Source organism: Mastigoproctus giganteus, chromosome 9, assembly GCF_048544385.1.
Source record: "Mastigoproctus giganteus isolate SK-2022 chromosome 9, ASM4854438v1, whole genome shotgun sequence".
NCBI lineage: Eukaryota > Metazoa > Arthropoda > Arachnida > Uropygi > Thelyphonidae > Mastigoproctus > Mastigoproctus giganteus.
Window position 1 is genome coordinate 65,338,088 of NC_143583.1, and position 20,594 is coordinate 65,358,681.

Here is a 20,594-nt window from a genome sequence, read left to right on the forward strand (position 1 = left end):
AATTAATTACTACCCTTCTATGCAAGAAGATCTTTAAGAAACAGCGAATACAAAAGTAAATCCCAAGTTCTGTTTGTGGAGAGGAATAAATAAGGGCAATATGATGTCATAAAAAATTAATTAAACTGTGAAATTAAGGCTTATCTAATGTTAAGATGAAGAAGAGGAGTTGATGAAACAAATACGAGGGACGGAGAAGAAGTATTTTCCCTCTAGAAATATTTCAGTTTGGGATTTGATATTTTGTATATATATACTAATAAGTCTCATAAGTTGTTGTATATTATTTTGTTTTTATAGATCTGTTGGTTACTTAAATAAAGCCATGAATACTGTGCGAGATGACGTGCTGTAGAAGGCTCTGGTCTGATCTGCCATAAAATTTCTTCATTGCAAGGCAAAGCAGAACAGATCCATGAGGAGCTGAAGACTGTACATGAGGAGGATTGCCTATCATATGAGACTGTGAAAAATTGGAAAAGACAGTACAAGTGTTGGGGGAAGCAGTGTACACGATGACCCAAGAGGAGGACCCATCTCAGCCACAAATCCTGCCATTGTGGCTAAAGTGGAACAGATAGTCCTTCAATATAGATGTGTGACTATAAACGTTATAGCAAATCAAATGAACATTAGCCATGGGTCTGTTCACACCATAATGCATGACTTCTTGCACATATCTAAGGTGGCAGCCTGAGGGGTTTAGAGATTGTTGAAACTTCCTCAAAAGCTCTACAGGAGAGAATGTTCCGCACATTGTTCGAAAATTTTAGAATGTTGCCGACAGATGAATTCTGGGTACGTCACTATTACTTAGAAACAGAAGAGATGAGCAAACAATTGAAGCATTCATCTTCACCAATCTACACCCCCTCCCCAAAAAGCCAAGGTTCAATTGTCTGCCGACAAAGTCATATTGTCAGTCTTTTGAAACTCTAAATGTATCATCATTACAGATTACTTCCCAAAGGGCAACAGCATCGCTGAGGAGCACTACAGAAACTTCCTGGGAAATTTGAGAGGCTAACAAGTCGAAAAGAGACGGGAAGCTATCCATAGTTGTTAGTCTCCTAGCGAACAGTGCTCCTGCTCATGACTGAGCACATAATGAATTTGAGAGGTCGGGAGAAGAAGGTGAGTGCTTCAAAGTCCAGACTTCTTCATCTCCCCTAAAATTAAGTATTCATTGTGTGGCCAGATTTTAGGCTGATGAGGACATGATTAATGAAGTGAAAGCCTGGTTTTCCGCTTAAATTAAGGAATTATATTCAAGTAATCTGAAGAAGTGAAGAAGCTTAAAACCATAGACTGGAAAAATGTGTAGCTCTGAAGGGCACTGAGTCCTTCTCTACATAGAGAAGGAGTCAATTTCCAACCGAGTGTGAAATCCTTAACTTAAATATTTCTAAGTGAGGAAAAACCCCACTAGCAGTGAAGAGACAACAATATTTATTACAGTGAAGAACAATTTAAGAAGTTAATTTAAATAAAAAAGGTAAGTTAAAAATAAGCAAATAACAATAATAATTACAAACAAAAAAAAAAACAATCGAATAATAAATAAATGTGTAAAAATTAAGATGAAAAGAGCTGAATGAATATAAATTCTTGTATGATGCTACTTTTTTCTGTCTTCTTCTTCTTCGGTCCTTAGCTGGCAGCTGGGGGAGGCAGTTGGCCACGCAACCAGTATGCTGCTGTAGGTGCCGCAGGGTTTCGGACTTGCTCTGTGATGTTCTTCCATACCTTACGATCCATGGCGTCAGTCCTAGCCTGATTAAGGTCGAGACGTCGGCTCTTCAAGTCATTTTCCACTTGCTTGGCCCACGTTTTCCTAGGCGCGGTCCGTTGGATGCTCCATTGGGTGGGTCGTTGTCTCCAAAGGAGTGTGGATGGTATTCTATTCGTACCCATTTTACATACGTGGCCAAACCATCTAAGCCTTCGCTTCTGGATTTGGTCGGCAATGGTTGGTTGCTGTTGGCATCTGGCACGGATGGTATCATTAGTGATGCGGTCGCGAAGAGAGATGCCCAAGATCTGCCGCAGGCATCGCATTTGGAATACCTCAAGTTTGTTCAAAGACGTAGAACTGATTTTTCTGTCTTTTTCTACGTCTAAGACGTAGTAGGTAGAACTGATTGTAAATTCAATGCTTTTGTTGATCCAAATAAATAAGAATTTCATTCTATTGATTAGCATATTTTATATTAGACTACCGTGAGACACTTTATCGAAAGCATTTGCGATGTCAGTGAAAATAACGCTGACTCCTTCACAGTTATTAATTACAGTATATCAGTGAAAATTTATTTCTTCCCTTTTAAAGCCATATCGTTGTTTACTAAATAGTTTTCGAGATATCAGTTTTAAAAATTTCGACAGCCTTGTTCTGGAAGGACAAGGGTCTGTAGTTGTTGACTTGTTTCATTGACTTTTTATTAAAATGTTATATACAGAAAAGAGCCCTATTTGAAGAAGTATAAAAGGCTTGGAACTTTGAATTACTGCCAGTATCCAGGATATAATCACGAGGCACAATGGAATTCTACACTGAGGGTGATTTCTTATTGATGATAACCTGACAAACTGTGTGAGACTGGGGAACATCCAAATGCGGAGATAGACTATTGGCCCAGTGACAAATGGACTTCATCTTTGGAGGAGAGTATACGGTCTTAGAAGTATCTTACGCTGTGAGCGTCGCGGATGGACGTTGAGATGTTTCCTATTAATGGTTTCTTGAGAAAGTTCTTTGTCGATAGATAATCAATGCGTGAGATTGTCTCTTTACTCACATTGAGATTATTTGTAGAACTGGTGGACGATACACAGGTCACATTTGTAACACGGGCCTGCTGGCGCTGGAATAATAGATTCAGAGGCGTCATTATCGAAGACGGATAATATGGCGGATTGGCAAAGAAAGACTGTGTCCTCGTTAAAAAAGAAATCACTCGCAAATACATAAATGTTCGGTCGAGAGTTGACATTCTGGGTTGTTTGAGTCATGTGAACTTCAGCTCGACGATATTTAAACTATTTCTAAGGTCAAAGAGCATATCATGGCAGGTCCTAACGGTCTGCCAACCATGCTATTAATATTCCTAGTACAAATTCATACTAATTCCTTCAAACTTTTGTATTTCCTCTCGTGTTTCTCCTAATGCTTTCAAAATAAGTTGCACTTAGTTCCTATTTTTAAAAATCATTCAGATCATTTTGTGATCACTGTAATTACTAACACATTTCCACTATTAACGTTTAGCCAGGATTTTTAAAATTGAAACCTTCAAGAAGCTAAGTGGATATATCAGCCCTTTTCTTTAAATTTTTGCGCTTATGCCCTATAGATCAATCTGTTGAAATTTGGCCCTATTTCTCACTTCACTCCTGTTAATCTGGATAAGGGTAATCAGATCGATTCTCTATTCTTAGGGGTTGGCTCTATCTTTTGGCTCTATTCAGCATAAAGGCCTTCTTTCTGAGTTGCTATTACAGAAACTATAGAATGTTCACATCTTTACTTCACTCGATAATTCAGTTGTTAAATAATAAGTCAGAAATATTGTTGCAGAAAAGGCTTCAAGATCTTTTATCTTGAGGAGCATGACGAGATCACCTCTGGGCCCTTTACTGTTCATTATATTTTTCAATTGCTTCAAACCAGCACTCCTATGTCAAAAAAACAATTTTAATGTTAAATCTAAAATGTCTTCTGATGACTTTATTTTGTTCACATCTGTAAAATATTCACATTTTATTTTTCCATAATTATATATTAATTATCAAATTTTCCTTTAAATATGCTTTAAATTTAAACTTTGGAAAAATGATGTAATTCTGAAGGTCGCTTCCCTGCATTGACTCTATGCTATGCAGAAAAGAGTGTATGTCACTAAACAATTTCAAACATATTGTTGGTTTGAAAATGTTAAAAGTTATTTAGCGGGAAGTAAAGTAAATAATGAATCACAAAGTACATTGAGCATACACGCCTCCTGGTGACAGAAATAACAATCATAATTTGATAGTTCCAAATTAGGTGATTTTGGTTTTTATAATAAAACCTGGGGGAGTTAAACTGCCAGTCATATTCATAAATGTAAAGAATCTTTTATTTATCATTTTTCCCATTACAAATGCTAAGTGGATATGGATACGGAAGGCATGAATAAAGAAACTGTTACAATTGATTAATATTCCAAACAACAGGCTGATATGCAAGGACATGAATAAATATTATTCGCGGTGTTAAAAATAATTGTTCTTTTTTTTATATTATTTTAATAAAGTTTTGACCTTTGTCTAATTACATAAGCCATCTACGGCAGTTTCCGCTTTATAAAATATATGCCAAGCCGACTTCTGAGGTACTGCATAGTTGGCACTCAAAGGATTATAGGGAAAAACCCTACGTTCATTTCAACAGTTAGCAAATAAAATCCACTAGAAGGCGTTGATAATCACAGACGTACCACGGTAGCTAAAGAACAAGGTGTTTCAAAAAATGTCCACGACTTTATAGAGGGCAGTGTAACCACAGCACCGCGCGCGCAGATGATCTACAAATACTAGCGCTTCAGTCACATGGTCTACCATCGTTGCACATTCACACACAAGAACGTAAGTAATCCCGCCCTCAGGAACTATTTTCTTGTGAAACGTCAACCGCCTAAGTCCGAGATGTTTAGGGAGATTTTTGTAGATTTGTTTTGCTCCTGTCCACGTTAACCAATTTCTTTCCAACTTCTCCCTGTCTTCACCTGGGAATACTCGAAAAGCTGATATGATGTAGCCAGTCTTGTCTGTCACTGGACGCTTGGACAAGATGTTGAAGGATGGTCTAGCTATTGTGGCCACTTCTTCATATCCGGCTACAATAAAAAATAAAAAGACAGTTAATCAGATTTCAGGTTGCTGTAAATGTCGCTTCCCTGCATAACAATGGTGCTATGCGAGGAATTATGTCACATCAAACTTAATTTCAAACATTGCTGAATATTTGAAATTTACAAAGCTAAAGATTTAAAATATGACGAGAAATACTTGCTAGTGATGTCATCTAGTAGACAGAAGAGAAAGATATACAGTATTTTTAAGTTGTAAACTTGTAGTTCTTATTCATTTATTTTAAACAGCTAAAAAATATGTTTATCCCACAATTTTACGTCTAAAGCAGTCTGTAAAAGACTGAATGAGTAAAGAATCTTTGAGGTTGGGAACAGGATACAATAAGTAATTCCTGACTACACTGAGTGATATTAAAACAATTTTATTATACAATATACATATAAAATCTTTAAATAAAACTAAAAAGTCTTAAACATACAGATAATATCAAATAGTTTCAATAAAGGCATTAAAATATACTACGTTTAAAACGGTTAAAAATAAACGAATTAAAACAATATTAAAAATGCCAGACTTCGGCATCCATATGATGTCTTTCTTATCTTGAAAAAGGCATCAGCTGAGAAAAGAATTATATCGATACCGAAAGCTATGTTTTCTTATTTTTTAAAATAATTTTGGTTCTTTTAAAGATAGATATTTTAACTGTTCTATCAGTATTATTTTATTAGTACATTTTAACACTTTTTATTTTTATTTAAAGATTTTAACTGTATATTCTATAATTAAGTTGTTTCAACGTTCATAGGGCAGGCAAGAACTCCTTACACAATATTGTGTTATATTTTTATTATTGTTTATTTTAAGCTTTATATGAATAAGAAAAATATTATGGCTAATAAGATGAACCATTTTAATCAAAGAACACTATTAAAAAGTACAAAAATTGTTTCAGAGGTGCAAAAATAGTATCGTAATTACAAATTTGCAGAACGTCCATAAAAGTGATGCAAATTATTTCTGATATCTTTAATAATTGTTTGTAAAATATTTAAATTCATTTGTTGTTTCTTATTCAAAGATCAGAATTATTCTCTACGTTTCTAGGTAACTAGAATATTCTTTATGAATATCACAATTATCTTTCCTGATAAGTTAGGTGTTAAGTAGATTCATGGTAATATTAAAGATGGTAGGATGGATGGTAGGTAAGATGATAAATAAGAAAAAAAAACGATTTCTGACGAAGTTATTTTTCCGATTTCCCGCAGAACATTTGTCCTGAGTTGTTTACTTCCCTTATGACTTCCTAAGGAAGTAAGATTTCTTAGAAATCTTACTTAGATCATCATTTCTTAGAAAGCATTTTTCTTCCTTGAAAACTCTTTTAAAATCTTCATCGTTTGTTTGAAAAATCTTTCGGAAATGAGAATGCCAACTTCTTCGGGAAGTTATTTTTTCTACTTCCTAAATCGATTTTAATGGCCTCAGCCAGAAGTCGCTTCCTGACAGTTTATCACATGACAGTGAAAGTGGTACAACGAAAGAATATGTACCACAAACAATACCGCAGTGTGTTCTTGATTAATTAGATTACTTAATCCTTATAAGCAGAACGTATGTGGAGTTCTTTACAGTACTTTGAACAGCAACTTCCGTAGCAGCGCTGCTGTTCACCGTTGTTGTTGGACAACCAAAGTACTTGTAAAGCAACCAGGAGATAAATCATTAACCAAATCACCTCTCCAAGGGTAACCACTCAGAAAATCTACTTAACATAATACCAAGAACCGGAGTAATAAAATCCAAACCCGTAGGCGCACGTGGTTAATATTCTCCTCACGGCTACCTCCGTGTACCGAAATTTAATTTTCCACAGTCCGTTCCCGAACTAGACGTTAGTGGATCGCACTTCTTCAAGCGTCAGGTTTTGGCGTCACACCTAAATGATGAGTTCATTATGCAGCAGGTGACAGCAATCTCTCTCTTTCGTTCGATGGAGTTAACACGAACTACATTAATGCGCCAAGACGAAATCTTAGGTTGTAACTCCCTTGAACCGCTTCCATCTACTAAAGCGAATGTAAGAAAAAAAATTGTTTGCTCACTTTTTTCTGGAGCAACTAACTTTCATCCTCAGTGGATTTGCATTCCGCTTTGATATGAAAGACTTCAGCGGATTTAAACTTCTCGTGTTTTCTGAGTATTTGGTAAATACTTAGAAAAATTCTGCGTCCATCCTTTGGGTGGGATGGACCACTTGTTAGCCGTATTGCAATTACCAGTAGAATTAACAGCGTTAGAATTAATTAGAAAGAAACAAAAAGTGGCAGGTCCCAAAATAAACGTAATAAAATTCTGTAAACTTTGAATTTAATAAAAATTTGCAAACTTCGCGAATGAAGTTCACAAAGTGGAATATGATGGTCCTCTATCGTGCTTGGAGACTGCATCAAACAAGGTTTTTTTTTCTTTCTAAACTCTCGTCAAAAAGAGCATTTTAATTTGAAATTATAGCTAGGCTGATATCAGTACCTCAGCCCTCATTAATAACCTCGGAAGCTTAAATCAACAAGGCTTTCCAAATAAAGAAAATTCAAACTTCATAATCAGAATTCTTTTTAGCTAAATCACTATATCTAGTTAAATAAATAGGGTGTTTATTTTGTAATAAATGTTTCATATGTTACTTTGAATGTATCTATTCGATTACCATGTTTAAACAATGCTAAAAAATATAGTCTCTTCACACTTAGCAATATACACTCTGTCTTCAAACTGCTTGAAAAATTGTTCTTCACTTTGGGAATAGGTTGGCGAAACACCAACACGCTTCAGTGGTGTGCTTAAGCAAGTGTGGAAAAGGAGCACATCACATATGATTCATCGCTGTTGTTTTCTCTTCTCTGGATGCCACAGTATCGGGAACTACGAATGTGCACAATTAGCTAGGGAGACAAACTCCTGGTCTGGCTGGTAATCGCGATTTTAACTTTGATACACGTTGCCGTTGCTCAACTGAACGTGTTCTTGAAGAGTTCTTCTCAAAGATATTTTCAATCAATTATACAACGAAATCGATTTCTAATTGATGCATATTGATCCTGTTGTATAATTCTCTCTCTCTCTCTCTCTCTCTCTCTCTCTCTCTCTCTCTCTCTCTCTCTCTCTCCGGACATTCTAGTTTTTTATTCCGAAAATAGCTAAATGGACCCCAAAACCCTCATGGCCTGAGCTGCTTTAAAGAGAAATACAAAACAAGCAACCAACTAATGATAAATCGCACGATCCCTCTTTCACCATGGTTGAACTTTTGACAGAATAAATAACCTATATTTCTAGAAGAGATCTGACCAACTATTTAAGGACAGGATTTCGATGGAATTCTTGTTCTTAATTCAATGGTCTGTTTTTAAAGAGTGTTATTACTCAAAAGTATACGAACAACACTGTTATTTGGAAAAAAATTAGACAAATCCGCCACCTGAATGCCATAAGATACATTGACATTCTGAACAATCCTTCTTTTCTTACAGTGTGGTAATATGAGTGAGGCCCTTTTCTTGTGCAACTTAAAAAGCAAAGCGTGACACCGTGCAGCCAGTGGCTTGATTTGAAGACATAGGTTGTGCAAGAGCTTCATTAGCCCATTAGCGCTCCAACCTTAACCCCATTGAACACCTTCAGGATGAACTGAAACATTGGGCAGCCGAAAACCTGCAATCAATAGCTGAATTGACCACTGTATTGTTAAAGGAATGGATCAAAATTGTTTCCGAGTACCATTGATAACACAGCATGTAATTAAGTCATATATGGATGAACACGTTATTAAATGCGTCTCCGTAGCCAGGTGGGAAGGAGCAGCAGTGCGTAGCACACGCTTCTTGATTAGACCGGGGTTCGAGCCCGTCACCACCAAATACGGAGGATGCGGAAAGGTCAAGGGAATGACCACCGCATATTCCCGGAGCAATATGGCCTTAGTTGCTAATGCTCCTAAAAACCAAATAACAACAACAACGTTATTAAATATTGTATCAATAAAGATTCTTTGAAACATACAGAGTCTCCGTTTACTTTTGGCGATATAGTGTATTATACAATTAATGCATATGCAATGTTTTATTATTATTTTCTCTGATGGCTACTGGAAATAATCATCATTTCCTGGTTATTTAGTGTCATAGCCATCACAGAAAATAATCAGGTTGATCAATAAATACCATTCTCTCTTCCCAAACCTCAACTATTCAAAGGGACCTTATAATATACTCTAAATAATCTTCTCTTTTTTGAAGTACTGCTAGATGGAGCAGAATGATCTCCAATATTTAATGACTTTACCTGAAGGCCTTGACTCTCTAACCCAGCCTCTTCCGGTGATAATCGTTTGTCATGAAGGTTTGCACTTTGAACGATAAGCATTTTTCATTCCCACCACCGTTACACCAGGTGGTGTAGCTATTTTTAGTCGTGTAATAGGCTGGCTTAATGCACGAGAGGTAAACGTAGACTAACAGGAATCAACAGATAAAATTGCTTGCATATGGAGCTCATTACCAACAGGAAAGGAATGAAGCGAAAGATAGATGGAGAGAGAGAGAGAATGCGTAAATTAGCTGAATGATTAATCTTGAAGCTAAATAAACAAAACGGTCTAATGTCTCATTCGTGATGCCTGTTTTAAGTCGAAGAGCGAATGGAGTTAATGAATCCACACGAGATAACGCCAGAGTTGATCTATTTCGTTAATTTACACCCGTTCGCAAATTAGCTTTTTCAGAGTTCATTGTGTTCATCTTTTACCTGCTCCGCACACACATTCACAGTATTAAATCATCAGTTGAAACTGCTAATTAAATTTCTATGTAAACTGAACCTTATCAATGTAAATTAATTTGGACATTTTTAAAGTGAAAGATGTTCAGCATCCTGACTTTCAGATTTTAATAGTAGAATTACGTGCTTAATGGAAATTTACCACCATTTGAATGAAACACATCTTGTGTTTCACATTTCGTCTATGTGATCAAAGTTTCCGGTTTAAATTTAATTTAATATAAATATCTTTAAACAAATTCGTGCGAATTTGTTTAAAGATGTTTATTTAAGTGTTACTAGCTCAATCTACACTTAATACAGGTTGGGTACGCTTCGAGTTTAGAAGCAAAGGTGTAATGAGAGTGGGAGTAATCTACAGACCAGAAGACTATGAAGAGTATGACGAGAGTCCTCATATGTAAATGGAATGGGCAAGCAAGAGGGAATTTCTTATTATTGGTGACTTCTATCTGCCCAAGATTGATTGGAATAAGTGGGAGGGAACTTATCTTAGGGAAATATTTTTCTAAATGGACTAGATGATTATTATTTTTACCAGCACTTTAGAGAAAATATTAGAGGCAAGAATATTCTTGGGCTCATCATTACTCAAGAATAAAATAATATCACGTGTCTTAAAGTAGAGGAACAATTGGCAGGTAGTGATTGTGCAGTTGTTAGTTGGAAGATGGAGAAAGATGTTGGAGTGATTAATGGTTAAGCCACAGGATTTAATTTCAGAACTGGTGACAGTGACAGTTTAAGGCGCTATGTGGTATTTCTTAGTTGGGTGGATTGCAGAGGGAGGACGAATACATCTGAATTATGGAATACCGTTAAAGCAATAATCACATAAGCCATGAACGCATTATGAAAATATAGCATGAGAAAGATGTAGAGATGGATGAATACAGAGCTGGCCGGTCCATTAGAGCGGAAAAAGATATCAAGGAATTTTTACTAATAAAGGATTCAGTTCTGCAAATTGCAGCGTCTGGAGACTAGGCACCTGTGAGGTGATCTGATTGAGGCGTTTAAATCTTTAAATTGATTGAGCAAGCTCAATGATAATGAGTTTCTTCCTCAGACCACTTACGTGGTGGGGCACAAATTCAAACTGAGGAAGGCCGATTGCAGAATAAAGGTCATCGCAGTCACTAAAGCGGGTAGTTTATTGTTGGAACAAACTTCCATCTGTCGTCGTGGAAGTTGATATCTTAAATAAATTCAAGGAGAACTAGACAAACGTTTGTAGGGAAAGGATGGATGAAATGGAGAGTGTTTGATTTTATTTTATTTTCTTTTTTGGCTGATGCTGTAAGGTTATTTTATTTACTGACGAAAGACCATTTATTCTGAAGAAAGGCTGTACGAGAGAGGCTCAGCCGAATGAAATTAGTGATTTCGAAATTGCTGGTGACTGTTAATTAGACAAAAAATTCTTTCGAGCCTAAAGGCAAGTAAGGCTCCTGGAGATTATTGCGTATACCCGATAATTTTGAGGGAAGCAGCTAGAGAGTGTATTGAACTAAGGCAGTGATTAAGAGTACAATCCAAAGGCATTTAGATATAAATGTCATTTTAGGACTCATTAGGACTCATTTGATTAAGGGAAAATCATGTATAACTAAACTGTTAAGCTATTTTGACGCAGTCACTAAAGCACTAGGTGTAGAGAACAATTACAACATGATGTATTTGGATTTTATCAAGGCGACTAAGTCGCTTGATAAATGAGAGGCTACTGTATAATCTGGAACGTGTTGGAATTATTTGAAATATTCTAAGATGGATTGCATGGTGGCTACAAGGCAGAAGGCAGAGGGTTTTAACGTCAGAAGTCGGGTCTTCTAAGGATCTGTTCTTAAACTACTAGTTTCTTATTTTCATGTCTAAGATGGGATAAAGGACGCGGTGTCAAAATTTGAGGACGACGTAAAGACTGGGAGAGTCTTTAATGATCAGTGCCAAGCAGCTCTCCTTCAGGATAACTTGAACAGACTTCGAGAATGGCTAGAAAGTGGCGCCTAGGTTTTGATGCAGCAAAATGCAAGATCTTACACTTGGGGTATAGTAACCCCAAAATAAATTATACATTTGGTTGGGGGGATTGAATTAAAAATAGTACAGGAAGAAAGGGATTTGGGAGTTATAATACTGGCACATATGAAATTTTTGAGCAGGGTAAACAGCTAGCCAGGAAAGCCCATGGTGATCTATCGATGATTTGTCGAACATTATCTTGTAGAGATATGGAGGTCATAGTCCCACTGTATGAGGCAATTGTGAGACCACATTTGAATAATGTGTTCAAGTACAGAGACATCTGAAAAAAGAAATCGAGCTTCTTGAAAGGGTCCAAAGGTGGGCAACTCGCAGTGAGATAGGAAAAAGGGCGTCCACATAAGGAAAGACTCCTTATATGTGGGCCGTAAAGCATGGCAACAAAGCACCTCAGAGGTGACCTGACTGAGGTTTATAAGGCTCGGAGTGGGGTTAGTAAAATGCATGAAGGCAGACTTTTCACTCTTATAAAGACTTCTAGAGGAAGGGGTTTAGACTAGATTGTAGGAAGGTTTCTTTTAGCTAGCGAGTCGTTGATTGGTGGAACAAGTTGCCTCAGCAAGTAGTTGAGGCTGATAGTTTGAAGATTTTCAAAAGTCAACTAGATAGTTACCTGTGTGAGGAAAGAAGCACATAATTTGTATCTTCTTATCTACTTTTTTTTCTTTGGCCGGTGCAGCAAAAACCTCTAGCTTCCTTGCCTTATATGGCTAATACTAATACTTAGAAACGTTTAACAGTTAATAAACGAATTTAAATCATTGAAATAATCCCAGTCAATGGACTCTTTCAATGATTTAAAATTAGAATATTAATATTAGAATTTTAAAGAGATTAATTTAAACCTAATCAGTTTTATATTTACTAAAAGGGACAGGTTGAAACGAAAATTATTTTTATTGCGAAGCACTTTTTTAAAGAATACGAAGCGTCAAAAGGATCTGTCTAGCCAGCTACATGAACTGAGAATCAATATAGGTTTTGAATTGAGTATAACATTAAATGTAATGTGACATAAGAAGAAACAGCTGTTCGATTAATATAGGGGAAATTCATTATTCCTCAAATAACCACATATAAGAAATATTGTCGATCAAAATCATCTTTGTACAGCACTAAACCAATACTTTACGTTGAAGTAAAGATCAACTACCAAGAAGCCCTTTCTAGTATTCTTGAAGTAAACAGATTGAACGTCCCTGACATTAACTATAATGGACGCTGCTTTTATCACTTAACGAAACAGGAATATAATAAAAATATAATCAACAGTTAACATCCTAAATTAAGGGACGATGGTAGTAGCAATTCTGGAGTACTTAATCCGTTTTTGGTTCTTTTCTCTGGATAATGGAAGCTTAACTTCCATTAAATTGTATTATGAGCCAGAGTTGTTCCTCATATTAGTTCTAAGGGTGAATTTTGCCTGGTAGATTCTCCTTTAATATGATTTAAGAAGGTAACGGCTATTCGGGAATTATCTTTGTCTTCGCCTTTACAAAATGAGAGTAAAAAAGATGAAAAGAGTCAAAAAAATTAAATAAAAACAGATACACAAATGAAGAGGGTGATTACAGAAAGGTGCCAAAATCTCAGAGGCGAGAGAGAGAGAGAAAGAGATTATAATTCAATATATTTCCTAGGAGATACTACAACATGCGGATTGTATAACAGCTTTCGTTGACCCAGCGATCTCCGCACGAGAAATCATTATGATTTGTTGCTCACCCTTAATTACAATAGCGTCGCTTTGTAGAGCACCAAAGATTAAGACTTTTAATTAATTGAGTTGTTAAGGCTTGCGAAAATTGCTAAAGATTTATAGGCGTATATACAAGGTCTTAAATCACCCTACGGTGATTGGAGGTCTCTGCTTAATGAAGTGAAAGGCAATGCTTGTCGTCAGCCACTTATAAATTATCCTTTCTTCAATAAACTTTCATCTGTAGTTGTCCTTGCTTTAAAACGTAGAAATTTATTGAATCCAGATATCTAAGAGTAAGCGTGGTTGGGTGCTTCATAAAAATGTATACTTTACGGATAAATTATCCACAGTTATATCACTTATGCGGATGAAAATCCCTAACTTTTTGTGATGCGCATAAAATTACTCCTAAAATAACTCGCATATACCCGGGAAGATGGTGGTAAAAGTACACGCGCACAAACTCATATAAAGAAGAATCAAGGGAGTATAAACTTTGCGCTGTAGAAATTCTAGCAGTGGTCGAAGTGTTTGTATATGGAACACATAAATCTTTACCGAGAGACGAAAGCCTGGCATTCTCTTGTGCATTCCTTGGCGTTTTCTTGACTATTCCGAATACGACTTCGCCGTCTAACCAATCAGCTATAAACAAGAACCATCTATCACTTCGGGAAGTCATCAGATTTCTGCCCTTCTTCACTGCCAACCTCCTAATCGCTATCTGCCTTCGTACCTTACCCTTTCTAGTATAATAATGCTTCAGTGGCAGTTTTCAAACTGATTTTTTTCTTTCAATTTTCAGCGAATGATGAATGTTTGCTATCTACTGATCAATCCTTCCGTTTTTTTTTTTTTTTTTTGCACGTACTCGGATTTCTTTACAACTAAGACTTATTTGACATTTCGGGGGAGGGAAAGAGGTCTTCAAATAGTGAATGACAGGCGAGCCGATCTTTCGAACGAGTTTCATGATTAAGAATGCCAGGATCACGGAAAAGACAACTTCCATAGCAAATGGTAGTGGGAGTTCTTTATAAATGCTGGGATATTCTCCCATCCACGGCAAAAATTTATCGTGATCTGTTTCAGCGTACTTTCTTTTTCTTGTTGTATTTAAGACTATATTTCACTCAAAATTATAACATGCTGCTACAATCACTGACCAAAAAATTGGAAACCCTTTGCAATATGCGTCAACAGACAATTAAACTTACAATATGCATTGTCAGTTGCCACATGGAATGATCTCAAGTTCTTTGGCATCGGATAAATACCGTAAGCTTTCTGGGGCTTCTTAGTCGATTCTGTAGGGAAGATAAGGGAGTTTTCTGATTTTCAGAAAGATGTTGGAGCACGTTTAGCAGGAGTCGCAATTGAGAAAACAAAGGAAATCACTGGTGTTTCGAAGGCAACCATCTCAAATGTACACAATGAGCGGAATACGAAAGGAGATTGCAGCTCTAAAAGAAAGGAATTTAGCAAAAAATGGGTACTATAAGAACGAAACAGCAGAAATTTAAAGGCGAATCGTGCATCAGAATGAAAGGTCCAGTGTACAACAAATGACTGAAAACGTCAATTCACAAAGAAAGACTCATTTACAACTGAACTATGCGGCGAGACTTTAAGAACCTGGGATTTGTCGAGTGCCCATACAAAAGCCACTTCTTTCTGCAAAAAATCGAAAGATTCGAATGGAATGATGCACAAAGATTCGGCTGGAATCAAAGGTTATTTTCACAAACATGAAAATAACTTAACTCATCCTTATAGACAGTGTGCTTTGCCTGTAGAATCTTGGATGTCCTTAGGACTAAAACAAACCTGAAGGCGTGTTATGCGGAGTTATATTCCGTATTTTAAGTTAAGCTATTGGGTATTTCCTGTAAATTATCCTGCTCTCCCACTGCAGAAAAAATTGAGGACAATATTCCATGAGGCATGCGTAAAACTTTATGGAACATAGAAGATGCAACTCATGCTTCTTAGGTCCATAAAAAAAATTCTCTGTGACTTTTCGTAACCCAGACCTGAAGATTTGTTGGAGTTGTTGCAGGTCAGGCCTGTCTACTTCACTTGCATCTGCTAGTTCATTAAAATTTACCTCGCTGATATCCAACACAGATTGAATAAACTTTGCTATCTTCTTGAGGATACTCAAATAATATTCGGGAATACAGAGAAGGGGAAATTTCGTTTATCTCCTCCATCATCAACACAAAGTTCTTGTGTTATCATTAAGTTGTAATCGATGCAAGACCCCGCAATTTTTGGACGCAAATTGTTTTGGAACAAAAGCTGAAAAATAATGAAGAGACATTTTATGTTCTGTTGAGAGAAAACAATTTTTTGAACAAAGACAATGCCAACATATTAAGTCCTTGCTACCATCACCTGTTAACAACTGTTAGAATGCATTTTTATATAAAAAAACCTCTTATATTAAACAAAAATATAGTTGTGTTTAAAGAATTTATAATTTTTACGCAAATTCGTAGAATCCATATATATTTTCTTAATTTTAAAAGAATAATATGAATTTTAAATATCAACAAATTATTTAAAAATATTTTGCTGATATAATCAAATAAATACTTGAAATTAAAATTAAAAAATATATAAAAATTATTAAATCGGTACTTACCTATATGATGGAGCTGTTCCGAACCGTGGAAAGGGGTGGAATAAGTCCGTAGTTGAACAATTAGTTTATAGGGATCGCTGTGTTCTGTGTTTAAAACAAGGTAGGTGACGAAAGGAAAGAGGCCTAGATGGAAAAGAGTTCAGCTCTTTTAATACCAGATAGTTACACGTATTTCATCACTGATTGCATTAAATATCCAAGATCATAAGCTTCGATAAATATTGTTTAAAGAACTGACACAATACAGCGCAAACATTAAAATAGAATCATCTAAAACAAATCTTTCTACACCTTTGAAATACTGAAACATCCCAAATTCGCAAAACTGGCGCTGTGGCCACAAAACTCAACACCACTCTTTCATGTAGTACTGATCAGAAGGTTATTAAACACAATCGTGGTGGTATAGAGGCGTATAATACTCTCGTGGGTGGCACAATGTTATAATCACCCTATTCCACACCGGGGGGAAAGGCCTAAGTTCGAATCTCGTCAATGACGTACTCATTGAGTCATAATTATTAAGTTCTGCTGCAGCACAATGCCAAAAAACGGATTTGAATCAGAATAAATACCGGCCTTTTTGTTTGTCATAGCATATAACAATTTTGGGGACGATAAGGCTTTTAATCTTTCCCTGACCAAAGTATTTGAACCAGCATCAGCAACTTCTGAAGCCATTAAAGTGAAAAATCCATTTCAAAATATTTTATAATGCCCTCATGAAAAGCCCAGAATTGTTGATCAAACCTCATACATATGTAATTCGTTCCTTTTTCATACATAATCGTTTTGAGTCTACCAGAAATATGGCATCCACCGGCATACTTAAAGACCCAAATGAAAATATAGCTTACACGGTTAAAATTCCCTATGCAGCAATTAACCTCCCCCAAATATTTTGATAAGTACGAAGCCAAAAGCAAAATTAAATGAATATTTTAAATCTCTGTGGAAAATTGCTTTCAGCTGGTTGTAAAGGAGAATTTAGCATTAGTTTTCTGAATTCTCCAACACATCTCGCTGGTGAAATATCGACTTGAGGTTTGGAATGTTCCAGAGCAAAACATAAGAAATGGAAAAGGCGAGTAAAACTTTTACAAATCCAAGACGATTTCCACTGGGAGCAGTAATTCTTGTAGCATAACTAAACTCTGACTTTTCTATTTGTTTTTCTTGAGCTTTGCAGGAACACTGGAGATTTTTCACTGATGTCTAGTAAACACCGAAGAATGATATTATCTGACAAACTAGACTCTCTGCAGCGTCTATAAACCATAAAAGGCGCATGGTCTGCTGTATAGTTGGAGACCAAAAATATTCTAAGCAATATCTAAGAACAGAACAAGAAATATCCAGTAAATGTGGATGGCAACTAAGAAACTGCCCCAGGGGATGCTCTATAAATGGCCACCAACAGAATTCAGTAGTAGGTATACCTGGCTGCGCTGGACTATGTGAGTACAACAACGAATGGTAAATTTCGATATTTTATTCGTGCTTCTTTTTGTTTTTAGGTTAGCTGACTTTCCTGGAATTAAACCAGGGGGTTTGGTTATTACCCAGTACAAACCCAGTTTGTTTCGATAAACAAAATGGTACATGATAAATAAGAACATGGTACGTACTCTTACATTTGCTCAGACAGCATAATGCCCTACCATTAATATCCGAGCACAAATCTACAAATAATCTTTATTGACAGGATAATTAATAACGTGTGCTTAAACCTTTATCCTTTACGACAACCTGGAGTCACAGTGGAACACTCTCCATCAGTTTTTGTAAATGTCCTCTGATTCTTTCCACCATTCAGAGGACATTATTGTCTAAAACGTTATATAGACCTCAGCATCCATGGTCTTGTCCAAAATGAAAAACAATGGTTACAGGTCAAACCATGAAAAACAGCCTCAGATTATCACCCTGCCTCCTCTATATATCATTGTCGGGACGATACAGTCCGGGGGGCCAGATTGATAAACCATGCACCATGACTCGTCACTCCAAAACACAACTTTTTATTGGTTAACCATCCAAGAATGGTTAACCGATGGATATCCCTGCATGACCAACTACTAACTGAGGGGTTTCAGGATATTCATAGTAAGACAGCGTATAGGTATTATAGCTTCAGTTTAACTCGTCCCCAATACAACGTACGACTCCTTTCCCAGTAGGATTTGCATCTATTAATTTTGATGTCGAAAGGCCATTTATTTTTAGAAGATTAATCCGATACTTATTTAGCTTAATGAATTCTGTAGGCAGAATTTAATGGTAGTGGAAATGATCGGTTGTTTACATCAGCTGTATCATCACCATGCTTAATTATAGTTCGCAGTAATTAGCAGAGCTTAATCAGTAGTTGGAAAATTACTAATCAAATAAATGTGTAAACTATTAAACACAGAGTGTAATAAGCGTCATCCGTCCGCAGTGAGGTGCTTCTAAGAGGCCCTTCAGCGACCTGCATATTACGTAAATTATCACTATGTTGTATTTATAGCAAACGCTTCATTTCTTAATGAATAACTTAGATCAAGTTAAATAGCTTAATCGAGACTTACGTCTTTAAGGTAATGACTATAATACATATCCTCAAGATTTTATAATTCTTCAAAATCCAAATTAATGTTCTTTAAACTTTAGAAATTTGGAACATATTCTCTCCTCCAGTATTCTGAATGATGAGCTTTGGTGAGTCCCTTGCAAATCCGCCTCCAACAAGGTAAAGGTTGCTTCAAACCTTTTTAAAAATCTCAGTTTTTCTTAATGTTTTACTGCAGACTGGTTTCATTTAGTTTGCTGATTAGCATGAAAAGACGACCAGCAAAAACATTTCTTTAAAAAGGAAAAGAAAAGAGGGAAAGAAACTTGAAAGTATTTAAGGTAACAACCAACAACTAATGTGTTTGCATTTATTTAGCCACCTCCCATTGTCTTCATTAAGCTAAAGATATTCAGTCAAAATAATTCCCCCTTTTTTTTTCCTGCTAAATTTTCTTCGGGACTCTGTATTCTCATGTTAATGAGAAACGTCCAGATGAGCAGGGTAAGAGCAAATTAGAAAAGAAAACATCAAAGGGGAAATATTTTTAAAATTTTATTTCTTTACATACTGTACTTTTAAATTTTATACATTAGTTACAAAATTAATTAAGAGGCCGGTTGCTTTGGAGATCAGTTTTCGGCTGCTGCATTACAAGGTATAAAGAGTGAAGCCAGTCCAGATAACGAAACACTTGTGGGGCTTATTTCTTTAAAGCAAGAGGAAAACACCGAAGTGCAGGCGCTGCTCCATCTACTGCTTGTCTTTGTTGAGCATAGTATCTACAAGACGGCAGTCTTTCAAAATTGTACAGATCTTTAATCTTCTTCTAAGATCTTCTCTAAAGATCTTGAGAGGCTGCCGTTCAAGATGATGAACGATTAGAAATGCACTTGTTAAAATACTTTTAGGCGTGTTAACATACAGTATGTACTAAAATTATTCGGATATCATATACTTGGATTTCAGGAAAGCTTTCGATACTGTGGCATAAGGAAGACTACTGTATAAATTGGAGCAATATGACGTTAAGGAAAAGTTGCTACAATGGATAAAACGATGGTTGAGTGGGAGAAGACAGAGAGTAGGCAATCAATGGACACTGCTCTTCGTGGACTAATGTTATTAGTGGAGTCTCCCAGGGTTCTGTGTTAGGCCCACTGCTGCTTTGTATATGCATCGATGATATTGATGAAGGTATATCAGGCTTAATATCCAAGTATGCAGATGATACAAAGGTTGGCAGGGTTGTTGGTGACATTAATGACAGTATGCTGCTGTAACAGGATTCAGAAAAGTTGCTCACATGGGCTGAGGGGTAGCAATTGAAGTTTAATATTGGCAAATGCAAAGTACTGCATGTGGGTAGAAGTAACCCCAGAGAAACGTACCAACTGTGTGGTACTCTAATTTCATCATCTAACTAGGGTGTTAGAGGATGAAAGAGACCTGGGGTAATTGTGCAGTCAGATATGAAGGTTTCTGAGCAGTGCAGACAGGCTGCTATAGCAGGTCATGGTGTCTTTTCAATGATATATAGGAATTTTGCTAGTAAGGAAAAGGAGGGATTATTCCCTTTTATAAGACAATGGTCAGACCACGCCTTGAATACTGCGTGCAGGTCTGGAGGTCCCATTTCAGGAAGGATGTAGAGCTGCTGAAATGAGTACAGAGAAAGGCAATGAGATTGGTGAGAGGGAACGAAGAGGCCATCTTACGAAGAAAGGACTAAGTTCTGCAAATTGCAGTGTCTGGAAACTAGACACTTGTGAGGTGATCTGATTGAGGTGCATAAGGCCTTGCATAGTTTGGGCGTCAAGAGAAGAATAAATTTTGAATGGATAGCATTCAGGAAATATAGTCACATACTGAGGAGCAATATCCCAATTTGCCTGAAACGTAAAATAATGAACCAATGTATACTCCCCACCATGACTTATGGAAGTGAA

General features: G+C 36.4%; 1 protein-coding gene across 1 annotated transcript in view; it reads right to left on the reverse strand.

The window, feature by feature from the left end:
• Positions 1-4,343: 4,343 nt before the first annotated feature.
• The window catches only part of LOC150080320 (uncharacterized), a 44,013-nt gene continuing 27,762 nt past the window's right edge, over positions 4,344-20,594 (reverse strand). Inside the window, exons 3-4 of the mRNA XM_090381392.1 lie at positions 16,095-16,217; positions 4,344-4,877 (exon numbers count right to left, since the gene is read on the reverse strand). Of these exons, the coding sequence (XP_090237518.1) occupies positions 4,504-4,877; positions 16,095-16,217 (497 nt within the window). The 3' untranslated portion in view covers positions 4,344-4,503. The remainder of the gene's footprint in view (positions 4,878-16,094; positions 16,218-20,594) is intronic.